Here is an 11,618-nt window from a genome sequence, read left to right as displayed (position 1 = left end):
GCTTAACTTTAACTTGGGATTGCAATTTTGTCAGCCTTGTATATTTTGATAAGGTAATAAAATACTTAAGTCAATGAAACTTTATAAAGTTACTTAAGGAAAAATAAGATAGAGAAAATACTTAAGTTATACGAGGAACAAGTAAAAAAAGTATAGCTCCATATGCTTTTAAGTTTTGTAACTATTTGGACTAACCTCCTGAAAATTAGTGCATTTTTGTTAAGTAGTAAAAAACTATACTCACCATAGAAGTAGTAATCACTGTGTTTTTCCTATAAAGGTATGAACAGAGGGTGTAAGTTTTGGTTTGGCAACGTTTTAGTTGGTTAGCCAAACTTACCAGAAAATACCTAAATCATTAAACCAATAAATAATTAAGTTAAGTAAACTTCGAATTATTTTGTTTCACAAAGTTTTCCTTACTATCCATATCGCAATCTATAAATAGAGTTTTTTCATAACCAAAGTTTTATTGAAACTAACTAACAAGTTACAAATAGTTGCGTAATAACAATAATTTTACTTAATTTACAACACCTTAATCAGATACATCAATCTTTTTTAATCTGAAACATTGTTTAGTACAGCAGTCGTCAGCCTTTTGTAAATTAAAAATTCTTGAAATCAGTTTGTTACAGGCCGCATTGTCTTCCGTGGGCCAGAGTTGTTTCAAAATAGTTTCAGTGATTTACATAAAGCTTAATTTTATAACCAAAATGTAGTTTTAAATAAACAAAAGAGCCATAATAAAATGTAATTTTAAGTTATCATCCTTACTGTAAGTCTTGACTAAAAAATATTTAAAACAAATAAAACAGTATTTTTAGTTTAAAGATAACACGCTGGTTGTTTACTTTAACTATTACGGGCAGCAATTTACCGACCTAAGGTGAATTTATATGCTAATAATGGGAACGAGTCTAAATTGCACGAACACAAAATTGCACGAGGGCACATGTTGCACGAATATACTTTTGCACGAGGAGATAAATTGCACAAAGACAAATTTGCACCAAGGGTCAGTATTGCACGATTACAATTTTGCACGAGAGTGTAAAAAAAACAAAAAAAAAGATAAATAAAAAAAAAACAGAGAAATAAAACTAAAAGATAAACTAATAAACAAACAATATAAAAAGTTACTGATCGAGGGAAAGAGTTAGAACTTAACTAACAGTAAAAATAAAAAAATGAAAAATTAAAATAACTAATAAAAATTCATATAAAAAAAAGAAAAAAGAACTAAAAAGTAAAAAAAAGCTATTGACCGAGGGTAAGGGTTAGGGGTAACAGTGTTAGTAAAAAAAAACCTAACTAGAAAAAAAATCATAAAAAAAATAAAAATTATAAAAAAAAGTTATAAAATAAAATAATAAATAAATAAAAAAATTATTAATTAAAAATAAAAATTCAACTCGTGCAAAAATGTCTTACTGCAAAAGTGTTTTCGTGCAATTTTATCCTACGTGCAAAAATATCTTCGTGCAATTTTGTGCCTTCGTGCAATTTTGTACGCTCGTCCAATTTTTTACACCTAAGCATATTTGATAGCTACCCGCTAATAAAATATGTTTGCCGAAAAATAATTCTGATGTAAATTAAGTTTTTAGATAATTGTTCTTTTTATAACTGTAAATTAGAAAACTCAACCAAATAATAATTTACTTCACAACATCCACTAATCAATTATGTGGCAACTTTTTTTTTATATTTCAAAAGAAGTTGTTTTTATTTCAGTTTATAACCAAGAACATTTTAGATCTCAGCTACACAATTAACAGCAATTTATTTTTAACTATTTTCCATTTATTGCTTTAGTAATTAACGCTTATGAAAACAAAGATAAAATAAAAATTAAATTTAAAATGCAAAAATTTTCATTAAGATTTCAAACAAAAAGTCACTGTTGTTTACACATAACTCTGATAATAATTCTTTGGTATTTTACCAAAATTGTTAGGTTTTTTTGATAACTTTTCGTTTGTAAACGTAAGTTAAACCGGTCTTAGTTTAAAAGATTATATAGATATATTTTATCAGGTATGTTTAGGCAGGCTAGTATTTTATTTATACTTGATTATAAAGTTGTATTTATTTTATATATATTATCTGTTATTTAATTGTCGTTATTAAACTTGTGCTTTTAAAGCATATACTTAATAAACAAAGCAATTTTTTTCTTTGATTACATTAGAGTATATAGTAAGTGTTTTCTTTTGTAGTTTATTTTAAAGTTTTAAAGTTTTTTCAGTTTGTATTTTCAATGAGGTCATACTTATGTAGTTTCATGTTTTTATTTGAAGATGTTAGTTTTTATACGAATATGTTAATTAAGAAAACTTTAATTTACTTCAAAACATTTGTATATTTTATAATTAATTTAAACTTTAAAAGTAGTTTCTTAAAAAACTACAAACATTAAATAATTAATCTAATAATAATCAAAACCACAAAACAGAAAAAAACTTTTATTTTTTACTTAAATCTTTTCACTTGTGTAACCGTCATCAATAATAATGTAGATTGGTTGGGTTTGTTAAAGTTAAGCTGCTCTTAAATAAGATTATCAAAAACATCTTTCTTTGTTGTTTTTAGTATTGCAAACGTTCAGATGGAACGCCAGCTTAAATTAATATACTAATTCTTACTACAAAGATAATATTATCAAACTGGTTATTAGTGCATGTACTATACATACAAGATTAATGAACAAACTGTGAAACAAGTGAACGAAAATACATTTTAATAAAAATTACCAATGACTGCTAACAAGAGCCCAGTAAGCCTATTGACTAGATACTAAACATTGTTGACACGGATAGATAATAGACTAGACGATCAAGTTTTGTATTCTCATTCATAAACAACAAAGTCCTTCTCGATTGTTCTTCAAACGCTTCACAGTATCCTACCGTCAACACGTTGTTGTGCGATTTCTCTCCGCATCTCGCGTTTCCTCCCCGACTCGCGTCTGCAAGTCAAGTTTTAAATTTTTTCTCTCAGACTTACTTCAAGCTCTTTTACTCAATACGGATTGTGGCTTCACATAAAATATTGAAATTCTTAAACTTTCACTCTTTTGAAATGATTTAATAAAACGAAAGAGTAAGTTCGTTAAGTGGTTCGTTACACTTTCCTTCGATTAATTCTTGTTTTCTCTTTTTTTAAAGTTTTTTCTAAACCGTTGTCTCTTACCTTAACTCTCTATTTTCTCCTCATTTTATTCGTTTTTTTTACTTCTATTTCTCTTTGATATTAATTTCTACAATCAGATTTATACTTAAATTTGTTTTATCAAATTTGTTTAAAAGAACTCTTTCACGTCTACTACTCAGTAACTGTACCCATGAACTCTTTCCAAAACCATTGGTAGAATAAGAAAAGAAAAAGATAAAAGTTGAGTAAAAACAAATATATTTGTAAATAAATTAGTTATTTAACAAAAAAATCGTATTTTTTATTAAATGTATGTATATTTTTCAAGAGTATTTTTTGAAAAAACAAAGTTTCGTTCAAGGAGCTGTTGGTACTTAAAATAAAAAAATTAAATAAATTGTTAATTAAAATAAGTGAATTATTGAATAGTAACATGGCTAGAAAAATGCCAACCAAATTAAAACATTTCTTAAGTAAGAACTAAACAGTTAAAAAAAGTAATTCATAATTTAGAATAACACTGTAAGTTTAGAGTTATAAAAACTATAAATATAATCAGTCATTGTTTAACATACATATCTACGATTAACTTTATTCTTATTTGTCTGTTTGAAGAGCAGGATTAGCGTAAGTAAAATTTTAAGTAAAACAAAAAATATGTTTCTGTTGCTTTATAAATTGAATTCTATTTCATGTTATAATTTAATTGTAAATTCCTAAAAAAGTATAATAAAACCTAAATATTGTTCAATTTAACTCTTTTCAACATGCATTATATTAAAAGAAAAAAAGATTTAAATTTTGAATTGTTCGTGTGTGATGATGGTTCTGGTTGCTTCTTTCTAGGAGCAATGTTCGTTTTACCAAGTGTGATGATAGTTCGAGTTGATTTATTCTAAACTGGTTAACTTTTATACAAAATTTTCTTTTATTTCAGCTTTATTATTAGGTGCTTATTTATCTAAAAGTTCCTCACTTTTTAAAATCTTTTTTTACAATTTCTTTTAAATCTTAGCTAGGTTAATGAACCAGTGTTTGTGTATCAGTGCTTTCATTTAAGCAGATCGATAAATAACCTAATTTCAGTTATGCGGCTTTACAATTTTCAGAGGTTTTCTAAACACGTCTTGTTACTGTCGTTTAAGAAACAAACGAAATGATTTTACTACAGTCATAACAAATTTCAGTGAAGTGTTTTCCACACTTTTTTTTGAAATTAATTTTGGTACATTACAACTTAACTTAATACATGTTTGTGATGAGTTTTGCAGTTACTGAAGATAATTATATGCTTTGTTATAAATAACTTAGCAATTTGGTATTTCTAATAACTCTTAACTTACCATTTGTAGTTCTTATAGTTTGTTTATAATTTCATATCTAAAACCTTTTAAATGCAATATTTTAATTACAGATAAAGCAGTAAAAAATTGCCATAATGCTCAATAAACAAAAAAGTTCTTTTTTATTAAAGTCGTAATGAAGTTTTTAATTAGATAAAAAAATATCTAAATTATCTGTCGTTTTTTAAGGGACTTAAGATAATTATTTTTTATGATTTTGCTGTATATAACTTTTACTACTGATAAACTTCGTTATTGCTTTACTTTGTGAATTAAACTTAAACGGGGTTGCCAAATAAACAAGTTAGTTTAAAAATTTGAAAAACTCCGACTAGTTTAAACCTTTTAAGGACGTTTTAAAAAACTCGGGTGTGTGTGAAATTCTTATTTCAACTTCTTTGAATAAATATTCGAATTTACAGAATATTTTAAGAGTGTAGTTTATTTATTGTATTTCTTTCTAGTCTAGCTATCATTATGTACTTTTTTATGAAGATGGTATTAAAGTTTGATGAAGTAAAATGTTTTAAGTTTTTGACTTTTCAACTTTTGATAAACTAAGGCTGATTTTATGTAACTCAGGCATTTTTGCTTAAAAAGTGACAAGTCTGTTTGACTATTAAGAAAGTATCTTATAAAACTATTTAAGCATTAATTATATTAATAAATTATTTAAGATTTTTGAAATACAAGTAGACTTAAGTTTATTTTGTCAAATATTTAAGATTACATACTTTTTTTTGCAAAATTGCAAATTATTTAATACGCAGAGATTATTTTCAAGAATTAATATAAATAATTTTGTTAATTTGAACTAGTTTAATTATGATGACGTACAAGCACTATCATCCTACTTTTTTAACTTATTTCAAATATTTTTATTTGAAATGCTTTTTTGAAAGCTATTTCTTACTTTTTTTGCAACCTTTAATTAAAGATTATAAAAAAGTAAGTATTTGTTTAAAACTATCATATTTATCGAGTACAATAAAATTATTCAGAAGTGTATCCTTAATTTTAGTTCATTTTAGTGTAACAGGTTATTTAATGGTCATTAAATTATAATTAAGCTGATTTTTAAATACTACTTCTGAAAATAATCGGTTCACGTAAAAGTTCTTTTCAGTAAAACTGTCACTTAAAAAGGCTCCAAACTACTTATTTTTAATGTTCCTATTTCACTTGAAATTTTCAAATTAAGTGAATTTTTTAGTATTAAACAGTGTAATTTTTTTTTTGAACCTCTTTTTTTAACATAAGTCATCAAATTTTATATTTAAAACTTATTTTGAAAATGCAACACTTTAAAATGAATCAACTTTATTATCTAAAACCTAAGATTAAAAAAAGATATTTCATAACAAGCTTCCTCACAAAACTCATTAAAATTAAAAAGCGACAATAGGAATACTTTTACTCGAGGTGAAGGTCCTTTTTGAGTGTTTGCGCGGTGATCGGGTGCATTGCGGACATGTTCTCGTTGTACGCTTCGATTATCATCGGCCTGGTCACCTCCCACGCGTACAAGGCTCGGTACACCGGCCTGATGAACTTTTCTCTTCCCTGCGTCACAGCGTACTTGACTGCTGCGTCCGCTTGGCTCTGCAGGTGTCCTTTCAACGCGAGCTGGAACCAGCGGCTCTGCAGTTCGACGTTGGGGCTTGTTGAGAACTGGTACAAGCTTTCCATGGCGGCCAACTTGTCTGCAGACAATGTTGTTTCCTAAAAAATTGTTAGCTTGTTAGTCTTAAACTTAGTAAGTGCTTAAACACTGGCTAAGTGATATTATTTAACAAAGAGTCATTTAAATCTTGTATATCAAACCTGGGTCAAAAGCTCTCCAAGAAATTCCAACTTCTGCATTGGAGACAAATCTTCAACTTCTTTCGCTTCAAAGTTGTGAGCATCTTTGGCCTACAAAACAGTTTAGGTATTTAACAAACAAAAAAACAAATTTACCTTACTAAGTGTAAGTTTAAACTACTCAAGCATAATGTTTTGTGGTTAAGAATTCACAAAGTATAATTTTTAATAGTCCAAGTAAAAATAAATTGTAAATAATCTTAGTAAAAATAAAACAATACAAACCTCGACCCATTTGTTACAGAGATCTTTGCAGGCTTTCAATAAGGAATCATCGTAATCAGGAATTACAGGAGGCATTCCAGGAGTGTACATCCAGGCATCCCAGTCAATTTTGTTGAGTACTTCGTGCTGTAAAATTTGTTTAGTTGGTCTAAAACTATGGTATATTTACATTTGAGAAAATAAGCTTTTCGTTTTCTTTTGCTTTAGATCTGTTTGTTTTGTTTTGCTTAATAACAAATTGCGTAAAATATTTTTACAAAATAAAGTTTTGTTATTATTATTTTACTACAATAATGCAACGAACCTTGTCGCTGAAGTACTGGTACAAATGTTCCTTCCACTCGCCAGTTGAAAGCGACTTGTACTTGAAGTGGTTCACGTAGTTCAGCAGGTATGCCTCAAAAACTTCATCGCCGCCCAAAACGCTTTCCAAGTAATTCAAGAAAGTAAAACCTTTTTCGTAGGGAACCAGAGAAAACGCGTCTTCCGGGTGGGTGGTCGACAGGTCAGGAACCAGACATGTCAGGGGATTTTTTGGGCCCATGCGTTTGATCTGATAGTTGTTTTGGAGTTTTAAATTTGTAAACTAATAAGTTTAGACATTCGTTAAAGATCAAAATATAACTTTGCAAACTACAAATTGGTACTAATTTTTTAACTCTATAATATTTAAGAATATCTCTTATGAGCAACTGCCTTATTATTTTTAGCAATTAAAGTTAGTCAAACTAAATACTAACGGTCTCTTCGAGTGCTCGTTTTCCCTTGATCGCGTGAAGTTGTGCCTCTGGTCTGCCTTTCGTCTTTTCAATAATTCTACGCTCGAGAAACATGGTGAAACCTTCGTTCAACCAAAAGTCTTCCCAGTTCTTGTTTGTTACCAGGTTTCCAGTCCAACTGTGCGATATTTCGTGGGCGACAGTGGATGTTAATGAACGATCTCCGGTCTGTTATATTTAGTGTAAATAAAAATGATATAACTCTCCGGCATAAATTGATTGAAAAAAATTGCAAATATTTTAACAGTTTGAAATTGTTTAAAACTGCTCAAGACTATTCAATTAAAACAATGTTTTTTAACAACTGATGATCTTTTTTTTGACTGAAATATTGATTTTAAAATAAAATCTTCAAATATTAAAGGTGATATTATTGTCATTAACAATAATTTAAGTTGAAATCTGTTTTGTTAACTTTAAAAAAGTAAGTTTTATAATTGTTTAAAGCCGTACATATATATATATATATATATATATATATATTTGAAATCGAAAACAGTTTATCTAAAAACTATATTAATAATTTTGTCTTAACACAACTAATCATCCATTGTTACGTAATACCTTATTTTGTGTAACTTTATTGCTGTACTTACAAGTTTGCTTTTTATTTAATAAAAATTTGCTGAAGACGCGTGTTAAACGCAGAAACAGCTGTCCAAAGCAAAAGTTTATATTGTGTATTGTAGTATTGTATATAAATATTTATTTATTTGTCTTCTTAATAATTTTGTAAGCAAATTACTAACGACAAGTCCAGGTGTGACGAAAGTCAAGTTCGGATTTTCCATGCCGCCAAAAGGAAAAGAAGGAGGAAGTACGAGCAGATCGTAAGTTTTCCACAAGTATGGACCGACCATTGCTTCTGCCATTTGTATATACTCCTCTGTCTGTATAAATTGTTTGCATCAAAATAGTTTAATGAGTTTTGTTTAATCTATTTAGTTAATTCTTACAAAAAAAAACTACATCTAAATACTAGTTTTTAAAAAAGGAATGTTGTAAGTTTCCACAAAAACAGTAAGTTTTGATAAATTTTATAATTAATCTTACTTCTTCAAACTCCCACTGCGCCTTTTCGACCATTTCTTCTTCGCACCACACGCTCGATCTCGGCCCGATCTTTCGCGAAACCAGGTTTCCTGCCACAATTGCGATCAGGTAGGCGGGAATGGGAACTTTCTGCTCGTAGTAGTAAGTGGTAGTTCCGTCTTCATTCACCGTCTTCTCCTGGCTTTTAACTCCGCCCATAATAACCACTATTGGCGTTTTCACAGATACCTAAATTAGATTAAGTTGTTGAATTGAATATGATATTTAGAATGAGTTGCTTATAAATAGAATTTTTAGGTTTAGTATCAACTATATAAATGAAGATATGTTTTGTAAAATTAAAAAATATATTAAACTTTAATTTTTAAAGACAAAAAAATAAAATTGTAAGGATTAGGTATAAAGATAGCATTTAACTTTTTTATTCAGCGCAAAGCTTCAAAATAATTTATTAGTTTGGAAATAAGTTAATTAATTTTTAAAATTAAACTAACTTTAGCATCAAACGTGGATTTAACTGCAGGTGTATCTTGGCAAGGCAACATCGTACGAGCAAAAATTGACTGTAATAATATAATAGTTGAAACTTTATTTCAAAGATTTTATGAAAAAATGTTGGTACACCCTAAACTTACTGGTTGCACAAAAAAATCTTACTCAAGAACTACAAACGACTTATTTAAGATAAACGCTTATATTTTTTAACAAATAAAAACAGCAAAAATTAAATGTTACCTGACACTGGCTGTACATGTAAGGGTGAGTTTTACTCATGGTCTGTTCAGCTTTCATCCATTGGATTGCCTCTGCTGTAGGCGAATTTTTGTAAGAGATTTGCAACTCAAAGGTTTCATTTCTGTTAGAAGTTGTAATTTAAAATGTTTGCAAAGTTAGAGTAGATTTCGTACAACTTAAGGTTGAATGTTGTTTAATTTTATACTTACTCATTAAATTTGGGCAGCTGAATGTTTAATGCAGTTCCAAATTTTCCATCACAAGTTGAATATTCTGCAGGCTCGCCATTAACTTGCAACCCAGATATTGTGAGATCATCTGCATCCAAAACCTGTTTGTAGTTTAAAAATGTAACAAAATTCATAAATAGCAGCTATGACAAAATAATGCGTAGTATTAAAGTTATAATTAGGTCAAAAATAAGGTTCTAAAATGTTAAAACTATTTTTAAACGAGAACTGATATTATTGTATACCAAAAAAAATTTTTTGTATTATAAAACATCCGAATCATTTTGTTAAGTTTAGTTCAAACAGTTACTTACTAATTGAGTGTAATTTGCGTCAACAACTTGCATCTTGTGAAGAACATTTCCCTTTAGAACTTTTTCTTCAAAATCAACCAGCCACTCAATGGAAGTGTGAAGTGTTTTGAAAAATTCAGGGTTTGAACTGGTGCTTGGGTCAATCATTTTGAGGTCTTTTATATAATTCTGTAAACTATTAAGCTACTTATTAATAAACTGTGATAAATTTCTTAACTTAGAGTAGATATTTGTAAACAAAAATTAGTGTACAATTTCTAAATTAATCTTAACTAAGAATAAAAAGGTTTGTGATATTAATGCAATGTGTATAACAACTAACTAAAAACATATGTAAACATTTTTCGTTAATTTAGATCTGTATTTAACAGTAAATAAACTTATATAATTTATTTTTAATACAATTCTAAAGATTTGTTATATTATAAAAAAATTAAACTTACTTGGCTTTAGTTTAAGTAAAAAATAAAATGTTTAATAATCAATAAACGTATATATCTTTTTTAATATTTTATATTTTACTTAAACTAGAACCAAGTAAGTTTAATTATTTTATAACAAAAAAAATCTACTACTTATATGCTTCCATACAGTTGTATATGATTTTAAGTTGAGTTCAAAACTCTTTTATATCGTTTAAACTTATTATTTTAAAAATACTATTGGTGAAATATTGTCCAAAATATAAGTAAAAAAGAGAAAATCAAGATTAAAAACTCTACTTAAAGCAGTATAAAACTAAAAAGTAATTTTAGTAATAGATTTATTTTGGAAACAACTATGATAACTTAATTACTATTTTTATTTGTTAAACCAGTCAAAGCATTTTAAGCTAATTATTTTTCAAAGTTTTAAGTATAATTTAAAAACTTAAAGCTGACTGAAACTATAGCAGCTAAAGAATAGTATTTTTTTGTATTAGCTATTTAAACCTATACAATTTAACTATAATTATTTCTAAAAAGCTTTTTTTTAAATACTTTTAAAGCATCATAATTAACGTTAACAAATATCTTCTTAGTGTGTGTATTTTTTATATTTAGAAAATATAAATATGTTTGCTGAATTATGAAACTGTTACTTGACTTTTAATATCACAAACTTAATAAAACTGATGTATTGCTACATTTTGAAAAAATAATCTAAGCTGGGTATCTAAAGACTATACTGAATTGCATCAAGCTAGCCTTTAAATGGCTTTGACTTTTATAAAAACTGATAAAATATAACTTATATAAGCCTAATCTATCAAATTTTTTTTGTAATTTTTAGTACTAAAAAATTTTAAATAATAGTGAAAAATCTTAACTGTAAAAGCATTAAACTGAACCATGAAAAGATAATTAGTTAAGATATTAAACATCCCATTATCCAAACAAGCCTAACTATTACAAAATAATCAAGACTAGTCTAAATCAGACTGATTTTTGTAAAAAGTTAAAATTAGTGTTAGTTTTTAAAAGTTAAAAACTAGCTTGAGTTATCCTTAGAGACCTAAGTGTGTGTAATTGTTAAGTATATTATATAATCAAGAAAATCTTGATTACAAATATAAAATTGTACAATAACTGAAAACCTTTTAATTTCTTCTTCCAAGAAAATTTAATTTATATTTTTGAAAGTGACCTGTATCAGATACTACTTTATATCTCCCATAGAATAGTAATCATTAGTTTTGCCAGCCGTTCAGGTCACTTGAAGGACTTTCATTAATTTTTGAAACAGATGTGTGTCATTAAGTAAAAATAAAGAAGTTTGTAAAAATATTATTTAGTAATCTTTTGCTATCCAAAAAAAAAATTAATAAAAAAGGTATTTAAAAAAAAGGTCAGAAACATGAATGATATATCCAAAATAGTTAAACTGAAACAAAAACTAGCCTGAATAAGTCTAACTTTTATAAAACTAGCCTGAGTTGAC

At 27.3% G+C, this 11,618-nt stretch overlaps 1 protein-coding gene across 1 annotated transcript; it reads right to left on the bottom strand.

Annotated features, from left to right (window-relative positions):
• Positions 1–5,912: 5,912 nt before the first annotated feature.
• LOC145839050 (leukotriene A-4 hydrolase-like) lies at positions 5,913–9,845 on the bottom strand. The gene is made up of 11 exons (XM_082946662.1): positions 9,699–9,845; positions 9,364–9,485; positions 9,155–9,275; positions 8,914–8,982; positions 8,420–8,647; positions 8,116–8,256; positions 7,328–7,534; positions 6,892–7,140; positions 6,594–6,713; positions 6,324–6,413; positions 5,913–6,221 (listed from the first exon to the last, which is right to left on the bottom strand). The coding sequence occupies exons 1-11, from the start codon at positions 9,843–9,845 to the stop codon at positions 5,913–5,915; spliced, it is 1,803 nt and encodes a 600-aa protein (XP_082802788.1).
• Between the last annotated feature and the right edge of the window lie 1,773 nt (positions 9,846–11,618).

Source organism: Thalia democratica, chromosome 6, assembly GCF_965202585.1.
Source record: "Thalia democratica chromosome 6, ktThaDemo2.hap1.1, whole genome shotgun sequence".
In the NCBI taxonomy this organism is placed as follows: domain Eukaryota; kingdom Metazoa; phylum Chordata; class Thaliacea; order Salpida; family Salpidae; genus Thalia; species Thalia democratica.
The sequence above is the reverse complement of the archived record's forward strand: the minus strand, read 5'-3'. Positions and strand labels throughout refer to the sequence as shown.